This window comes from Mesoplodon bidens (genome assembly GCF_964165515.1).
Source record: "Mesoplodon bidens genome assembly, chromosome: X".
NCBI lineage: Eukaryota > Metazoa > Chordata > Mammalia > Artiodactyla > Ziphiidae > Mesoplodon > Mesoplodon bidens.
Window position 1 is genome coordinate 26733791 of NC_138163.1, and position 20108 is coordinate 26753898.

General features: G+C 37.8%; 1 protein-coding gene across 10 annotated transcripts in view; it reads left to right on the top strand.

The window, feature by feature from the left end:
- MBNL3 (muscleblind like splicing regulator 3) overlaps positions 1–17553 on the top strand; it is a 117426-nt gene extending 99873 nt beyond the window's left edge. For 8 of the 10 annotated variants that reach the window (XM_081223185.1, XM_081223190.1, XM_081223187.1 and 5 more), the window contains 5 exons: positions 2281–2431; positions 4246–4281; positions 6672–6766; positions 7705–7778; positions 10001–17553. In XM_081223185.1, the coding sequence (XP_081079311.1) occupies positions 2281–2431; positions 4246–4281; positions 6672–6766; positions 7705–7761 (339 nt within the window). In that variant the 3' untranslated portion in view covers positions 7762–7778; positions 10001–17553. The remainder of the gene's footprint in view (positions 1–2280; positions 2432–4245; positions 4282–6671; positions 6767–7704; positions 7779–10000) is intronic. The other 2 variants (XR_014014299.1, XR_014014300.1) reach the window with 2 other exon arrangements.
- Positions 17554–20108: the final 2555 nt, after the last annotated feature.

Consider the following 20108-nt stretch of genomic DNA (forward strand, 5'->3'; position numbering starts at 1 on the left):
CCTTTCCTCATATAATAGGGTATAACCCCAATAGGGAACAAAACCCTGAGGAAACCTCATTTTTCCCGGCTGTGGGAAAAAAATCACCTCCATGACCCTGAAGCCCATGACAGAGACCTTTCCTTTTCATAAGAGAGATACATTTATTTTCAGACATCTCTATTTGTTGAGAAGGTTTTCCTCATACTAAGTTAAAATCTACCTTGTTGTAACTGGAACTTACACTTAGTTTATTGCAAAACATGTCAATCCCTATTTCATAGGAGCCTGATTCTCATGTCTTTTCCCTAAGCCAAATACCCCAAATTTGGACTTGTTCTGTTTCTCAGTACCCCTGGTCTCTCAAAACTGAACCCAATACCTTGTGAAAGAGCTGAGTACCAAAATAGAACAAACTTATTTTCTGCCTTGATCTGGACAGCAGAATTTGTTAATGAATGTTAAAAAAGACTTCACCAAATATTTTTTGTCTTAAATTCTTTTGAATGAGGGAATTTTAAGCTATGAAAATAGGAAGGTATCCAGAATATTCAATGCAGAATTTAAGCCTCCAATTGTTAGATTATTTCTGTTGGCGGCATAATGTTCAGAAACAACGTACCCTATTGTAAAGGAGAGGAATGCAGTTGGCCCCCTAAAAATAAAGGTTCTCATATGCATGGGATGTACAAGGAATGCCATGCCTGTGCCATGGTGTACCTACCTGTCCAATGCTCAGTCATGGGACCTTCGTATGTATGTGCCTATTTCTGATGATTTTGGTGTGTTTGGTAGAATGGATATAAGTCAGCCCCAAATTTCCATGTAGAGAGTTAAACGTACTATATATAGTAAGGTCTTCAACTGGTACTTTTGAACATCAATATAGAATTCCTTTCTGAGTGACTGATCAGAGCAGTGTCTTAAAGGTAAAGTAACACTGGCCCATAGGAATTGGTTTGAGGTGAGATTAAACAAAGGGGGCTGCATGAAGAAATTTAAGCTTTCTATATTTTAAGGATTCAGAGTTGAAATGCTTTGTGAAGCAGAGATTTTTACCCTGTTCGTGTTCATGTGCACAGCTCGGGCTGACTTTACTGAAAGCAGCTTGTATGCATTTAAAAGGAAAGACTTGAAGGGGTGATATTTATTTCCCAAATGAAAATAGAGGTACCATTAGGCCTTCTTATCCATAGGAATAAGGAGGTCATGGCATGCCCCTTTTCGGCTTGTGGAAGGCTAGATACTCAGCATAAGTGTGCCCGTCTCCTTAAGAATTTGCAGCATACCCAATCATTGTTGCCGGGACAAGTTTTTAAAGTACTGTGCAATTTGCTGAGGAAAAAATGTACAGTAATGTCAAATTTCTCCAATGAATCTGATCCAGGGGGAGCTTTGACTGAATATTTTAAGCACAGTGGGATTTTGAAAGAATTGTAGACATGAAAGAAGGATTTTAAAATGCTAAGAGGTTTCAGAATTAAACCTTACAACAAAGCAAACAATACATATCGAAATGCACAGCAAGTCTCTATAAGTGAGAATTGCATACATTTTGCTAACTATCTATGGTATCTGGGTGAGGTGGCAGGGGCAGATTCATTCATTTGCTTTTTCCTTACATGTTAGTTGGGAACTATACAGTTATAGGGTTTGGACCTGAAATCTTTGTATAAATTGAATTTTGGATTTTGGAGCTTTAGACTCTGATCCACTGACATCTGTTTTTTCACCTACATACCATTTATCTCCTAGATTTATATTGGAATTGTAACTGGCAAAAATTTCTTTCCTGCTATATCTGTTGCTTCTGCTAATCTCATTTTAATAGGTTAGTAGATAAGCATCCTTTAGATGTTAATTTTAAATGATTATTTGCTGTCAACAGCATCCTGTCACATCCAGCCCACATGATGAGGTCCTTTTCAGCTTCATTAATTTGTCTAAATTAGTGAAATTGAAAAGTTTCTTTTCCCTCCGTATGTTTATTTTCTGTTTTGGACTGAGTATGTACTCATATAGAAAAGCTTCTTTTCCCCCCTGTATGTTTATTTTCTGCTTTGGACTGAGTATGTACTCATATAGAAAAGCTTCTTTTCCCCGCTGTATGTTTATTTTCTGTTTTGGACTGAGTATGTACTCATATAGTCAACGGCTTCATCTCTGAAGTTGGTTACCTTGCTCAATGGCGACCCTTGCAAAGGGTTCCCAAGCCAGACCTCATCTAACTGCTGCTTGCTTGGTTTGAGTACATATTTTACTTTCCTTAATACTATTTATTAATCCATCCTTCCCTCACAGGCCCTGCAGCCTGGTGCAGTTCAACTGATACCAAAGAGATCGGCACTTGAAAAGGCCAATGGTGCCACCCCAGTCTTTAATCCCGGTGTTTTCCACTGCCAGCAGGCTTTGGCTAACCTGCAACTCCCGCAGCCGGCATTTATCCCTGCAGGTGAGGATGGGGCTCTGGGCACCATGAGTTGCTTGATGTTGCGAATGAATACAGTGCCCATCAGCTTCCAAAGAGCATTTATGTGAGAACGGTCAACAGGTATTGTGGTTAGAAATAAAACAAGGCAGTTACGCTCAGTCTGTTTGTATACGGAACAAACTGTTTTCCTATGATTCCTGAAAATGGTTTTGAAATCATACTAGGAAACACTGTCAACATTTTTCTTCTGAGCATTTCCTAATTTTTGCTTCTCATGTTTGATTCACTTGTTTCAGTCTCAAACTAATTCCTTGATTCTTAGGTATCACTTTCAAAGACAATGGTCTGCCCTCAAAAAAGAGAAAGTTTCCAAGCTTCAGCATTGCAAAAATAGGTAGTCCATATATCTTTGATATGCCAAAGATAGTTATAAAAAAACTACCCTTACATTTACAATATAATACAGTATAGTATATATATATAAAACAGGTAGTTTTAGCCTCTAACTCTTAAACCAGTTAATATAAAATATATAGCAATTTATCACATTTTCCTGATACTTTGTGGCATATTTATTACCTCCTACATTCAACTATATTTAATAGCATAACAGTTTTGCACTAAATTGAAAAGAAAAATTTAAGCCATAATTTTTTCAAATAAATATCATAGGGGGCTTCCCTGGTGGCGCAGTGGTTAAGAATCCACCTGCCAGTGCAGGGGACATGGGTTCGAGCCCTGGTCCGGGAAGATCCCACATGCCGCTGGTTGATTTGTAGCTGGCAAAATGAAATTATTTCCATGACCAGATATGGGCTCAAACCAGCATTCATGCAGGCCGAGAAGCAGAAGAGCTGAGGTCAAACAAATATCATATATGAGGGGAATTACTTTTCTTCCAGTGGTTCAGTACTTTAAGAATAAGCACATAGTCTCTTAGGAATAAGTTGAAAATACTAACCCCTGGGAATACGGTAGATGATTTTCTTTATTGTCAGAATCATAAATGCCCCAGTTTGGAAACTGTTAAATGAAAGTTACATGCTTTAAAAATTAATTTAGAAACCTTGTTAATTATAAACATACTAAGCACATGGTATTGTATGCCTGGACTTGAAGAAACCCATTGGTTAACTGATACATTAATCAGTTAATTAATTTTGAAAGAAGCCATAAAAATTCAGTCTTTTGTCTAGTTAACTAACCACAATAGTTCTTCATGATATCATTTAAAAACAGAATTTTTAGACTTGTTGGGCTGGATTTGGCTAATTTAAAATCTAGATTTACGAGCAAAAACATCAGAAGAATCCCTTTCTCCTTAATTAACAGCGAAAGAAAAACTTGTCAGGCTGAGAGCCCCCTCTTGATGAAAAGCCTATTTGCCATATGTTCACAGTCAAGTCCTTGGTTGCGAGGTGGAGAAAGCAATGATAATAGATTAGTGCCCTAAGTAGAACTTACTGGCACCAGCTGCCAGATCCTGGTGCATATTTTGAAAATTGTATGTATAATAAATTAAAATTCTTCCTTTCATAATAAAAATCACTTAGGGTGTATTCATCCAGAATAAATATGTAATTTAAGTGAGCTAATACCTTTAAAGAAAAATTAATGTTCATTTTTATACCTAAGAATCCAAGAATTACTTTGATTACCTGGGTTTGGGATCTTAAGCTGTAATTGTGAGCATAGGAGATTACTGGATGTGCATGTGCTGATTGATTAATATTGCTAGGAATATCTTTCTAGTTAGAAATTATTTCTATCAGTAAAACTTTAATAATGAAATATCTCTTTTCTTTACTTTTCACGCTTTTCTGCATGGTGTACAGGGCCAATACCGTGCATGATACCCGCTTCAAGTATTGGTAGGTTTTGTACAAAAATTTTCAACTTTTTACAGTCTGAAAAAAAGTGTTTTTCTGTTGTGACTATGAAAGAGACAAGCAACTGGATGATGTGGCTGGACATTTTCTGAGTATTTAAGGTTTAATATGGTGCTGTCTGTTACATATCTTTGTGGAATCACAACAGTCCTACACTCTCACAGTTGGTAGCCACTGTGGTCAAATACCGACCCTGCCATTTCTGTATTTTCACCCTAAAAATAGTAGCTGAAATATTTTGAAACATTTCCTTATCTAGCCAGAATGGGCAGTTTTATTCTTAGCTTTGCATCTGTTACTAAGAAATTGTAAAATATTTAAAATATTTTAAATGTATAATTTGTAAAGTACAACACAACAATTCCTCCAAAAAAAGTTATCCATAAGATCAAAATCATTCAATACTGAGATGTTGCAAAAAAGCAAAGCTAGAGTATTCTGTAGTGTTTTGTGATGATTTCTATAGTGTTCTAGGATGAAGTGCCATCTGCACGGAAACCAGGCACCACAGAATCATTTCGAAATGACTCTTTGGGGGTATGTGATTTTTAATAACCAGTTGCACACAGATCCTTTAATTAGCCACCTATCCAATATGGTAGCCATCTCGAAACCATTTTGTACATCACTAACACTGAAGAAGACAAGGAAAGGGACTTGTTTCCCTCTCAGAACTAGGGAGTTCACAGCTCCTATAGTTTCCACGGGCACCAGGAACAGACCAGGAGAAAATAGCTCTGTTCCACACAGGGAGGAATTTTCCCACCTCACCCCACCATCTCATATCAATCCAGTTCCTTTTATCCTTTTTGAGAGTTCGCAACAGCTTGACCTCCATCCCATTGGTCAACCAAAGTTGATGCAGAGCCCAAAAGGGACTAACAGGTTTATCAAGATAAAACAAAAAAGTCAAAATGACAACTACATAGTAGTAGCACTCACTAACAGGTGAGGCCTCTGTTATTAGCTGTGCTCTGTCAGAATTAAAAACATTTCCACTGGTACTAACAGAAGCATCATATGCATATGATTAGAAGAACATAACTTCTGCAAGTTCGTGAAATGTGTCTCCATCTTCCCATTTTGTGACTCTGCTCCCTTGTCCTTTCACCTAAGAGCTCAGTGTAGGAATGCAAACTGCATGCTTCAGTGGTGCTGCTTCCTGCACAGTTGTTGTGCTCCCAAAGGGAAAACAAGAGTGTTTTTAGAATTGGCATGTGCTACAATAAGGGATGTTGATAGGTAATGGATAACTAGAGATGAGCATGAGAGATAACTACAGAGTTTCTGTTAATCACCATTTGGGGTACATTTGTGGTTTCTATGACATTGCATGTGTTGATTTTCCTCTCTCCAGGCCATTCACTTTCTCTGTAGACTTTCAGAAAATCTGAATTCAATCGATATATTATAGATGCAAATTATCACATATGCACACGTGCCATTCACACATTAATTCCTTGGCTTGCTATCCAAAATGAGCTAGAAATAAGAAAAGCATCCCAGAAGCTTTCAAAATGACATAGAAACTAGAAAAGGCAAAGAGAAATCAGCCTGAAAGAGATGTTGCAGCTGCTAGTCATTGTCGCTGTAATATTGCAGTGAAGACAAAATTTTGTCGGATATTTACTATGAAGTACCCCTTGGAAATTTCGGCTATTTATGAAACAACAATACGTTGTTTCATAAGTAGCCTAAGTTTCCAGGGGGGTTGCCAGAGGTGTGCTGAAAAACCTGCGTGCATAGTCCACTGTATTCTTTATCTGCTCCCATACCACATACCCACCAAGCAAACTACGATCTTTTTGTATACAGATCAGGTAAATATATATATAGATAACCGTTCCTTTGCACCTGCAAATCCAGTGACAGCACTCATGTCTGTCATGAGTTAGCGAAACCAAACACCAATTCACAGTTCCCTACTCCCATTTTGAATGTGCAGCCCAGTTACTTTTCTGCTTGACTAGCTGTTCATAGTGATTTCTGCTTGACTAGCTGTCCACAGAGATAGCCTTGGTAAACTCAGATTTGTCATAGGTACCCATTGTAACCCCTTCTGAAAATTTGGCCCTTGAAGTCAACTACAGTGTGATTCTGCTCAAAAGCTAACTAAATGTTGAGAATGATTCCATTTTCCTTAATGGTAACTATAATTGGCTTTCCCCTTTTCTCTTTTTAAATATTTCCCCCTTCCATGCTGTGTTGCTTTGCACTGACTGTGATTGCATGTTGCACCCTGGTGTATCCATCATGATGATGTTACATGGCTTGTTGCTGTGATGCCTGCCACGCCCCATTCATCGTGTATGTCACGGTTACGTAAATGTTCCACCCCCTCGTGTGTTGCTTCCATGATTTCCTACTGAAAGTGCCCATGATGCACGGTGCTACACCTGCCACTGTGTCTGCAGCAACACCACCTGCCACCAGCGTTCCCTTCGCTGCAACAGCTACAATCAATCAGGTTTGGCCATTTATTTCACCTGTTCAGACCTAGCTAACTACGGTGTGTTGGTGAGGCACAGTATATGCTTTTGGGATTGGTGAGAGACATTAGTCCCTATCCTTATGTGTTTCTTTAGCCGTTGTTACATTTAGAATTTTTCTTTTTGTGTATATTCTAGAGGAATGTTCCTGCTTTGCTGCTCATCCTGAGATGAGTCAGCAGAGTGTTCTCTTTTTTTAATTGGTTACAGATGTCACTCTTGACATCTTGTATATATAGTTGTTGCTACCACACCAATCCTCAAAGGTATATACTAAATATTTTTTAAATGTTTCTTCATTGGTTGAGAGGAGAATTTATTTTAGTTTACTACCATTTTTGGTTATTGCATTTGAACTTTCACTTAGTACTATCATCACCTTTACCTTTAGATCTATTGGAAAGAAAGATAACACATTTCTTTCCAAGGCACAGATATGCTTATCATTACCCAATGATTACATCCAAAATTCCTTCTCATACCAACATTAGATGTGCTTGTGTTGTTTTAATTTTCATTTGCTTGAAGTTTTTACAGGCAGAGTCACAAGGCAAATTATGAATTTGGGGTGAGTCTCGAAATTATAAGGAGATACTTAACAATAATTACTGTGTAATATTATGGCCATTTTGCCTTGTTAAAGTGGTAACCACGCTTAAAGACTGCAAGTTCCACTGCTGTTTCAATTACAAGTGTGATAAACATTTAGGACACAGAGAATTAATCCATTGGGAAAACAAACCATATTCTAACTTGTGTTTTTTGCAAAATTAACTATTATTGGATATGGTTAGTGTGTCTAAATTTTTCTGTGAAATTGGTTACAGTTATTGATTACCATGTCCAAGCAGTGAACAAAATAAATGGAATTCTCTCAAGAAACTATTTTAATCTAAAATCTTTTTTACTACTATAGATACCCCCATTATCAATAGATGAACTGAATAGCAGCATGTTTGTTTCACAGATGTAGAAGTTACCAGTAGAACAGTAAGTCTCTTTAAGTATTAATATAATATTTGTAGGTTATATCTTTTATCTACACAGTTGCATTTGCTAAAGACTTTGGTAAATATTTTCATTAATAGGCATTGCTTATAACTTAGAGCTTGATTTAAGCATTCTAAATTTTCCACAATGAAATATGGACAGCAAATATGCAATTTTTTAATATGAAAATGACAGCTGGTATTGTATTTTCCCAATGAGCTTACAAATCCCCAAATGTTTTCCCATTATTAAAGGGGTATGATTGGTTAGCCAAAGGCACAGATCGATTTTGAATTTTAATCTTTTAACATTTTTCTAACTTTGTTTTATTTTAATTGAAATAAAGCAAAGTAATTTTGTCACAATTTGATTAAGATGGTTATCTTAAAGACAGTAGGTGGTATGCTTTTTCTAAAGACATTATGGAAAATAGCGCTTTCACATTCTGCCACTGTGTTGCTTCCCATGTAAGTCTAGCAGAATTGCTCCAGCTGTTTTCAACTTTGAGTGACATAATTTAGTAATTTAATCATTATTTTCATTCACATCATGGCACCTTTTTTTTGGTAATTTTTGTTGTTGTTTTCGGATTTTTCCCCCCTCACCTTTGATTTCCTTTGCCTGGTCCAGATCCTGTAATGGCAACAAACTTAATTTGAGCAATTGTTCACTTGGAACGTGTGACTTTTAAAGTCACTCAAGACTCTGAGGCATCTTAATTAATAATTATAGGGAGTTATTAAACAAATACACTGATTCTGAGTTGCATCCATTAGTCATTGAAAGCTTGAAGTTCTCACACCTGGAGTGTTTCACTTGGTTGAAGAAGGCAACAGTTCTGTTCTCTTGATGGACTAGTTCCCCAGAACCTGGCTAGCATTTCTTTCCTGCTGAGGACACACAGGCCCAGAAGACTAACTGTTCTGGACAGAGCATATAGATAACTGTACATTAGATAACAGGTCCCTTCAATCATAAGGAGTGTTTTAAAAAAGACTTCTTTGAGTACACGGAATAACTGAAGCAGCTGTATATTGTAGTAGTTTTCAGGGATATCATTTGGGATAGTGGTAACTTGGGAATAGCACCGAACATGAGAATAATAGCCTTTGTAAACACCTGCCTGATTCTCATGGGCTGCTTCACATCAAGGTAAACAAAAGTGGTCAAATATAGTTAACTTTCTTTTATTTTATTATTATTTTTTTTTGTGGTACACGGGCCTCTCACTGTTGTGGCCTCTCCCGTTGCGGGGCACAGGCTCCGGATGCGCAGGCTCAGCGGCCATGGCTCACGGGCCCAGCCACTCCGCGGCATATGGGATCCTCCCGGACTGGGGCACGAACCCGTATCCCCTGCATCGGCAGGCGGACTCTCAACCACTGCACCACCAGGGAGGCCTCAAATATAGTTAACTTTCCAACAGAACATGTTTGGGAATAGTGATTCTTTTTTACTTGATTCCATTAGAAAATTTAGAGGTATTTGGCACGTCATAATCATTGCAATATGTAACAGATGTTGAAAATTTCTCCAGAGTGCAAAAATGTAATTTTGTAAAATACTGTATACCCAGAATTCACACTTAGGCTATTCCTGCATGGCTCCAAAACATACAGATAAAAAGTTTAAAGTTTGGGGCTTCCCTGGTGGCACGGTGGTTGAGAGTCCGCCTGCCGATGCAGGGGACATGGGTTCGTGCCCCGGTCCAGGAGGATCCCACATGCCTCAGAGTGGCTGGGCCCGTGAGCCATGGCCGCTGAGCCTGCGCGTCCGGAGCCTGTGCCCCGCAACGGGAGAGGCCACAACAGTGAGAGGCCCATGTATTGCAAAAAATAAAAATAAAAAAAAGTTTAAAGTTTGCTTAATATTTGCATATTTCAAAATGGAATCCAGTATGTTTTGTCAATATATGCTTGTTGGAGGAAGTGGATGGATGGGTGGATGTTCATGGTGTAGACAGTGCCTTAAACAACAGAGTGCATCTCTGTTAACTTAGGGCAACTGTCCACACTGTCACTCAGTGAGAGCCACAGACTATCAGACTGTCACGCTATGTGACTCCTTAGTGAGCATTTCCAACAGCTCAATTTTCGTAGATTCAGAGTGGGGAATATCTTGGCGTGTGGTTCACACACAGAACTGGAACAAGAAGCAAGTATCCTGACCCCTACTTCAATAACCCTCCAAGATTTCTCACTCTTTTTTTTCTTCCATTTCAGTTGAAATTCTGAACAACAGAGTTACGGAGTATCAGAACCTCTCCGTGAGAACCTCCATATGGCCTTTCTGTATATATTCACGTATGTCCTCTTCTACCAACACAACAATAAGCATGGTGCAGTCAATATATTAAACGAAACAAACATACCAACCAACAAATTCGAATAAAAACCAAAGCATCAAACAACCAATGGAGATGTTAAAACACCAACAGAAAACTAACAACTACCATCTATCTATCTTATTTGAATTATTAGGTAGAACACCATAACATTTTGTAATTTATCACACTATTCTTTGTGATTTTCCAATAACCATTATGCTGAGTGAATCTCTACAGTGGACTGCTGGCTTATTGTGCATTCTTGGTGGATAAATGTTCGGTCTGTTTTGAAGTGTTACCTTACCGTTTTGTTTACACAATAGTCTGTTGGTTTGATTCAGAAAGTAACAAATATATCCAATACCATTTTCCCCATTACTGTATTGTATTGTATTGTGGTGTGTTGTGTTAGGTTTTTACATACTATAGTGTTTTGCTGTAATGTGTGGTGTTTGATTTTAACTAAAATGCTTTTAATGGGAAACAGAAACACATGTGCTTGAAAAACATGACAGGTTAATGTTGATATGCTCTCTCTCTCTCTTTAGAATATTTCTGTAGGTTTCTTGAGGCAGACATTTAAAAGGCCTCACTTTTGAGTGTGTCCAAAACCTGTTCATAAACATGGATGTATATAGTTTGTACCTGTAGATCTGACCTTGCATAGTACAATCACATTACTGGATTTTTTTGTGAGAGAAATAATTACCTGAAAATAACAGGGAACTTCTTAAAACATTAACCCGAATTTCACTCCTTAAGTAGATTGAAAAACTAGAATTTAAAGTGCCCATTACATTTTTTGTGGCTCAAGGATCCTGTCTTCTAGGTTGAGTGTCTAAAACTGAGCCATTTGTCATTTTCAGCTGAAAAATTGGTTCTTGGAAGCTTAAAGGTATTCTAATGACAGGTTATAAATTAAGCAGAGAGAGGGGGGCTTGGAGCTAGTTTTTACATATTGGAGGAAAGTGTGTAAAAACCATTGCAATGTAACCTTTGATACAAGTGCCACTTTCTGAATGCAAATGGCTCATGCTCTTTCGACTACTCTTTGAATAATAAGTAAGATGCAGTCCGGAAAAGTCAGTCAGGGTGAGGGAGAATTGGTTCCAAGTGAGGCCTTTCTTCCCCGAATGGACAGTCTCTTCTGTTCATCACAGCTGGAGTCTGAGTTTAGATTTGGAGAAATGGCGGGACTGGGGAGGGAGGTAGGGAGCCATTTGAAATTACTCTTCAATTATTTAAAAGTTCTAAGAAGGATGTCCACAGTTGTCTTTAGCCTCAGTTCAGCTGAGTTCAGCTCAGCTGAGTTAAGTTCAGCTCAGTTCAGTTTTGTTAAACATTTTAGTGAAGGAGCAAGTGCCTGTGATATGTTAAGTGTTGCCCTTCCCAAACTTTATTAACAGCAGAATCTGTCATATCATAACCAAGCCTCTTTTTTGGTTTGTTTGGATTTCTTTGTTTGTATATGTTTTGAAAATTATAATAGAGACGAATAGAGAGGTTTGTAACACCCTTTGGATGAGACAGAGTGGCTACACTCCACAGAGCTGACCTGAATTCACATTACTAATACTTTTGAAATAATTGTAACACCAAGTAAAATAGTAACTAATTCCTATGGTATGTCACATACTTCTTCCACCCTACACAGTTAATTCAAGTTACTATTATTAATCAGTGGTAGAACCACATGATAGTTTGCATTGATTTAGACAGATTTAATATTTTCTACTAAATATGTGTTATCTCACTGGAAAGTATAAAATCATCAGATTTGACGTATACCAAGTTTATTTTTCTCCTTCATGAAAATGACAAGCAAAGGGAAAATCTGATTTAGGATACCTTAAGCCGGCTAGTAGTGTTTGAATCACAGAACAGTGGAACTGGCAAAACCTTTTCACAGCCAGGGCATGTGATTCGCCCAGGGCTGCCTAACTACTTGGTAGCAGCTGGACCCAGAAATATCTCCTGACTCCTGGTTGTTCGCCTTTTTCACATTGTTTGTGCTCCAGAACATTTGAGACTCCATCCCAAAGCAGATCATTTTGGCTCAGAATACAGAGGAGCAAAATTAACTCCTCAGTAGCTGATATCCTGTTGATCTTAATTATCAATCCAAATCATGATCATCAGGGATTTCTAAATGGTCTTGCTTGTACTGAGCCATTGTCATCTGCTAACAGTATTGTCTGGAGTTAGAGAGCAAGAAGTGTCTTGAGTTTTACCTTTTGGTCCTTTGAACCACTTAATTTCTGTTGCCCAAAATCTTAACATTGCTAAAGAAGGTAGAATATGCCTTTGTGAAATTACTTGTGTTTGGAACTGAGTTTTGTAAAACCTGTGCTGGTGCCTCTCAGGAAGGGCAGATTTGATCACATGAATCCAGGAGGGATGCACCTGAGCTACTCTAGATGTATTTCTTAAAAGAGACAGAGACATTTTCAGTGTGAAATGAACATTTTTGTCATTTGACATTTTGATACAGCATACTGTCTCATTTAACTTTTTAAACTTCTGACAAAGATGTACATGGACAATGAACCTAGAGTACAGCTGTTTGCATGTCGCCTTAAGCACTGGAAGACATGAATAATGACATTTTTTTAGTAAGAGGTTCAGTGAGAGATTCAGAGTAGTGGTATTTTTGGTGCAACAATTTTTGATATTGGCATTCTAAAAGTTGCTTTGTGAGTGAATTTAAAGAAAGAAGACTCAAAGCACTAAGGTTTTGATCAGAGGTGAAAGAATTTTGACAGACAAACATGCAATTTTAAGATAGCACTCTTTAGTTGTGCAATGACTTATTCAAGTGATCTTTATTCAAGAAAAGGAAAGAAGTCATTAGACTATAAATTTCTGGTGAAAAAGACAAGTCACAAAACTAATCAGTGACTCTAAACAACAATTTACTGGATTATCTGTATATATAAAATTCTAATCACTTGTGATGCTTAGTTAACATTTTATAAGCTTTGTAATTTACAAGGGCTTGCTTTTATTTATCCAAAATTTTTGTTTCTGTCCATTCCTCTCAGCCTTTCACAAAAATATGCAAGCGTGCTGAAACGTGGATAAAACAGGTCATATATACAGAGAAAATAATCTAAAGGTGTTCTGTTAAGAGGGTTTTAGTAGTGTCATAGTTTTTAAAGCACTATGTGACCACAACATAAGTATATTTTAAAGAGGATTAAGATTACATTTAAATTAAATGGATTCATAAAATCCATGCAGTATTTGCTTTTGCAGTTGGAGCATGATTCCTCAACTAGCTGTTGCATTTCATTGCATTTGTCTAAATTAGAGTCTTTAATTTGTAGTTAATCACGACATGAAAAGCCATCCTCTCCCTACTCCACCGATCTTTGCCATCCATTTCTGAACACGCTGAAGCACTTTGATCTTGCCATAAGTGTTGTCCTACTTATGTAGGCTGTGTTCACTAATGGGCAGCCTAAGCTCACCAGCTCTCCAATGGGGGCAAAGCAAGTACCTCCTCCTTACCATCAGCAGGAACCAAATAAAATTAATCTTTACAACATGAATCTCTTTTTCATGGCATGACCAGTAAGCACAGTGATGTCTGATTAAGGACAACATTGACATCAAATTTTATTAAATGGTATGTAGGGAAGGCCTGTGTGCTACTTGGAATATTATTTGGTCCTTCCTCCACTCCTTTGGAGAGTACATGAGGATGCTCTTAGGTAAAATGCAGCCACACGTTTTCAAGTTATTTCAGTCTGTAGGGTAGGCTGTGATGCACAGAATCAACTGAAACTGGAATATTCTTTCTTTGACCTCTTCTACATTTCACACACGTTGAAATAGAAATAGGGAAATATGATTGAGGAAAATATGATTTCCCAATTCTGTTGAATAGATTTAGGAAGATAGTGGCCTCATCTTTAATTTTACCAGTGCCTGTCAAAGGCAATAGAATAAACACTATGTAAAATAGTATGACAACTTTTTTTTGCAAGTTTAGTTGACAGCCTAATCAAACTGTAAATATAATTACAAGTAGAGGTTCTGGGCACCAACTCACTAATTGGTGCCACGTTTTCATTTTTCTTATTACTTTCTAAAGTTTTTATTTTATTCCCTTTTCATATCTTTAAGTAACTAGTGAATTTAATTTTGAAGGAGAGTTAGAGAAGCTTTAAGATTTTACTACAGGTATTCAACCCGCCTAGATAGGTCCTCAACTGACACTGAAAAACAACAAGGTATAGAGTATAGTTCATAATTATTCCTTACAGTTCACAGTTTAAGAACAAACTTAACTTTATATACAAATAATAATGTTTAACTAATTGTATTTAGTTGTTGCTTTAGCAACAAAACTACAACATGGCTACCTTTAGACTTTTTTTGTGCGTGAAAATTTTACTTGTAAACTCTGTGTGGTTTTTGACAGTGTGAGCATGTAGCAGATACAGCTCAAAGCTCAAAAATAGATATGGTTGATTTTTCTTTTTAATCCAAATTCCCATGTGAAAATTGAATTTGTGTCCTTGTGTGACTTTTTTGAGCAAAAAGTTTACAACATCTGGATTCTAGAATCAGGCTTTAGAGCTGATAGAATTTGTTGTGTGGATAGGGTTATTCCACAGTATTTAGACTCCAAAACACAATCGTATTTATAATATGCCCCGATCTCTTTGCATAACCTTACTTATTCAGAATCATTCTATTCAAGTGGCATAGCTGTAGCTACAAAAATTCTCTTTTACAAATCTATCCAAATGAGGGTTAAAGAATGACAAAAGCACAGATTAAGTTAATTCATCTTTGTGAAACCATCCATACAGATACTGTGGAATGACCCCATAACAGTGTTGAAGAGACATATGCTGCAGTTAACTGATGGTCTCAGTTAGGGTGCGAACGTGTGAGAGACACCTTTTTTGCACTGATGTACATAGTCCATGAAAACGATCCCTGGAGCTTTTTTTTTTTTAATATAAGTCTGTGATAATAGTGGAAAAGTTAGTAAGAGAGAGTTATTTCTAAGGCTTTGAGAAGGTTTTTTTTTTTTTTTTTGCTACAAGACTTAACTAAAACGTGATATTGCTTTGCTGTTGTGGAGGCTTTCTAGTTTGCTAGGGCTCGTCATAAGACAAGACTGGTTACAGGTTAACAGGTCAACTTCAGCTAACGGCACTAAACAAAAGTTAAGGTACTTCAGCTTTTAGCAAGATTGCTAGCAGAGATCGTTTGTTTTTAAATTAATCCTCACTGTAAACACACACACACACACACACACACACACACACACACACACGGCAGCAGGTTTCTGGCTGAGGTCTTCTTTTTTCAATGGTTGCAAGGAGTTGTAAATTTCAAGATGTATATTCCCATTCTGATCTAGTTAGATTTCATCTTTCACAGAAAATGGTCAATTGAGCTACATTGGTTCCATCAATTAATATGTATTTAAGTGACAAATTGCTAACATTTGCCACTACTTCCCCTTCAAGATCCAGAAGCCAAAACCAAATTGGCAACTACTGAAAGATGTAATTTAACAGTTAAGTATGGCCAGCACAGAGCATTTCATTCCCTTCAGCAAAGGAAAAAATGCTCCTGGCACAATTTTAGAAATGGCTGTTTTCTGACTTACCTTTACCAGGTGAGACAGCGCTTCACCGTGCCACTTCAGCCTCCTACTCTTAATGAAACAAGAGAACTAGCCGAAATCTTGTGTACATCAGAGCTGTAAAAGAATGTTTCAATCAGATCATCTCTGCCAATTTCAGCTCCCACATCACCTACAGATCACCATTTATCTTTTTGTTGCCTCCAGTGATGAGGCCTAGAAAAGGTCGAGGTTAGAAAGGTTTAAGGATAGATCACCATGAGGGCTTTGAGTCCTTCCCATCTTGAGGCCTGTTGTCCTTACCCTGGAGAAGGAGCCCATCTTGGGATTGAGGGAGTTGTTATTAGTATTGCTACCCATTTTGATAGTTCTCACTTACAGAGACAGGAAAATAAGCCAAAGCCAGAAAGCAATCCAAGCCTTACAGTTGTCCAATAGCTCAGGGCCAGTTGGTTAGAAATGTCCTTTTTTTTCCCCCCTTGAGCCCGTAACCACTTAGAGTCAGCCATACAGCTAACAGCCTGACCATCTGACCAGCATTTCCATTGATAGAAAATGTAAGCATTCACTCCTTCTGTAGTTTGGAACTCCAACTTTAACCTTATCACCAACATATTTCCCCAACTTAACCCATGTCCTTGTGTTGACATTTCCTTGTGAAACTATAAGCCACACGAATATATTTTCATAAGGTCAATAGAAATATAGTAAGATTTTAAGTCGGGCAGAATCACCTATAAAATAGTAAGAATGAACCTAGAAGCATCACTAAAGATAACCAGTTAATTGATGGCATGTGGTGCATACTGACAGCCACTATGTCACACTCTTTGGAGCTTAAACACAGTGCTGTCTTTTAAGTAAGTAAAATTAGAGAATGAAAGGACCTCTATTATGAAGCCCAGGAAAGGATTTAGTTTGACTGATTCAGTTTCCAGCCCCTCCACTTGTTCTTCCCTGAAAGAGAACCACCCATCAATACTCCAAAGCAGGGTTATTCCAGAGGAATTTTATCTTTAAATAGAACCCATCCTCAATTATAGCATATCACTGTGAAATACGTCACAGGTATATCATTATTACTTGAATTAAAAAAAAACAAACTCTGTAACAAGACCTAAAAGTAACCCAACTTTAAGCAGTGCTCTTTTCTCCCCAAACACACAACCTAAAACATTTATCTGTCACAGAACTGCATGATTCCAAAGCTTTATTCCGGTGTACAGATGCTGTTTGTTAATGATGGAAACCAAATTATTTTCTTGCTGTGTCTTTTGTGTCTAGCAGTTGAGAGAATTACATGACCATTATATCATTGGACTCTGGGATTGCCCTTTTCAAAATACATTTCCTTTTATTATTATTGTTGCTTTAATTATTAGAAAATGAACCATTTGTGACATGCCCCCAAATTGCAATAATTTAAATAAGTTTTCTTAAAAAGATGCTCCAAAATATACTCTTTTAAAGGGCTAATTTTATGCCTTTGTATAACAATAATCCAGTATAATGTAGAAAATGGAAGCACATATTTTGGGCAGAAAAATGCCAGTTTAAAAATACTTATCAATAAGAAAATTATTAGCCCTGTGCAACACTTATAGATTTAAATAATCACTGTATTTAATAAATATAAGCTGTTCCCATAATACTTGCCTCCAAAATGCAATAGCTCATTCCCTCAACTGCTATCAGTGGGCAAACGGTTTGATTTTGGGGGGGGGGGTTCCAAGTTATAGTGTGTACTGCTTGTTTGTGTTTAGAAGTGTGCATTATGCAGTTAATTTTAGTATGCTATTTCTATGTTATTTTTTGTTCTTTCAATAAAATGTGTAAATTTCTTGGTTTTGTCTTTTTTTATGAATCCATATTCACACATTACGAGTTCACCTAAAAGCTATTTGTCTTCTAGTATATTAATCCTAATATTTAGTAATTCTAATATAAGATTTGATTTGGTTCAGTGCTATATTTCATACATAGAATAAATTTATTACTAAATATATACCTTCAGTATTTTGAATTATATAGCTAATACATCCATTGTATTAGATGTATTATTCCTATAATATTGAAGTCATTAACGCAAGAAAGACACACTTATATTTTAGCAAAAGAACACTAAAAATTTTGTGATAACGCTTACTGGTTTCTATTGTGCTTCAGAAATTCTGAGGCATATTCTAAGATACATTATTATTATTAGTTTGTATTTTCCTATTATTCATTTCTATCCTGCATGTTGAGTGTAATATATGAAACCAGTGTCATTCATTTTATTCTTTTCAAGATGGGCATCAATGGTCTCATAACAATGGGATGCATGACTTTTTGCATTAAAATGTTTTCTCTCACTTAAAATTGGTTTTCTCCAACAAATGGCACAGGAAGGAACGGATAATCGGGTTTGTTCTTTAAAGAAAGCAAAATGTAACTTGGTAATTCTTTATTCGGTCAGATTTGTAAATATTTAAAAACACTAATCAGGAACTTCTCCATATCGCTGCTGTTCAGTAGTCAGGCTGATAGAAAAGTGATGTGAAGAGACTTTGGATGAGAGGTTGTAACAGAGTAAAGTATTATTCACGTGTCTAGAACAGTATAAAGGGCCAGGGAGGAGGTTGGGTCCTTGTCCAATATCAGCTGAATCATACAGAGCTACTAGCTCCCTTGTCCCTTGTGCCCTGCTTGACAGAAATATTTCTAAGTGTGGTTCCCACTGTGGCATCTCCTGATTGGCCAACTTTGAGCCCTTTGATGTGTTTGATATGTTTCTGTGACTCTCATAATTCCAGCACTAAAACCAGTTCAGTATATAGACATTTACAAGAGGTCTTTGGCCTCTAAAGAATTCAGCTAATATCCCTCTCTTTGAAGCTGCTGAATGATAGAAGGAAGAATTCAGGGCAGGCATTGGTCATCAAAATGGAGTTTCTATTGGTCAGAAGAAAGTTGACTCGGGGCAAAACCAGATGTCAACCAAGTTTACCTTGACACTTTTCAGCCTTTTCCCAACATCCTTTTAAGCCCCTCCTTTTCTCATCCCCCATGGTGGCCTCTGGCCTTCTAGAAGCCCCATGGTAGCAGCTTATCAGGCCTGCTTCCCCAGATACATAATGGATTTTTTTCCTTCAGAACTTTCCTGGTGGGCATCTCAGGCTATGGAGAGCAGCTCATAGCTGCTAAGAGACAAATCACACTAAGGTGTTATAGACCAGAAGTGCTTAATCCACGGCCCCTCCTGGGAGTGTTTGTATTTAAAAAGGCATGACTCTCCAGTGGTCAAATATCAGACGGCCACATGCGTAGATGACGGAGAAATGCTTTACTGAAGCAAAAATCTGGGCACTTGAATCACAGCATTTAACCAGCAACCAAATTCCCATGGAGGGGTGGTACCGTGATTCACCACATCAAGAAGGCCGAAAAAGGAAGACTCCTGTCATTTTGTTACTGTCAGGAAAGTTCTGATACCATAATGAACCTAAAATACTGACTTGATACTGAGCATCCCCGAATTCCACAGACCTGGATCCACGCCATGGTCCACCTCTGTAGTAAAGAGCATAACAGTGTGATGGGCCTGACAAATGGTCACATTTCTGGAGTAGCCTCATGCCTGTGCTTGCTAATATCCAACATACTCTGACTTTTTACTTGACTCTTCCCTGTACTAGAAGTGCCCATTTAACTGAGCCCTCCCAGCTTTTCCTTTCAGTGCCTGGACTTACACTTCTCCCTTCAGCAGGAGGACAGTGGGAGTCTGGGGAACAAAAGCCAAGGGCTCCACTGATAGGAAGGGCAGCCACGCAGACAGAAGGGTGAGGTTTTTGAGAGGAACAGAGATTTGATTCCTGTCCTTTCAAATAGATGCCCCATTCCAAAGTGGATGTAGCAATTGGTATGAGAAGGAAGTTCTGGTCAGCCCAGCATTTTCGTGTTTTGCACGTAAACAGAGTGCAGTGCAAAGGCAGGCAGGACACGTGGGGCAAAACAGATAGATGCAAGAAAAATCAGAGATTTTCCTGATGAGAGAGAGGGAGGTTTCACCCCATAAGTGATTCAGTGCACAGCATGTCCGAGTGCAAAGAGAGAAATTGGTGAAAAATCATAGAGTAACTGGATGAAGTAGCGACAGCACCTGTTAAAGCAGACAGCCTGTTCATGAACTGGACCTGAGAATGCAGAAAGAACCTGAGGAGTCTCTGCAGTCAGCATGCTTCTAGAGACATTATGGCTACAGAAAATGATGGTTAACTCTGAAGATCAACGCAGTTCTCAAGAAGAAGGTGGGGAATAATAAGGTCGGGACTGAGACTTTGCCTTTAGCCTTCATGACCTGAAGAGTCGGACAATTCTTTGTTGAGGAAATTGGAAGTTAAGAATCATATCTGTG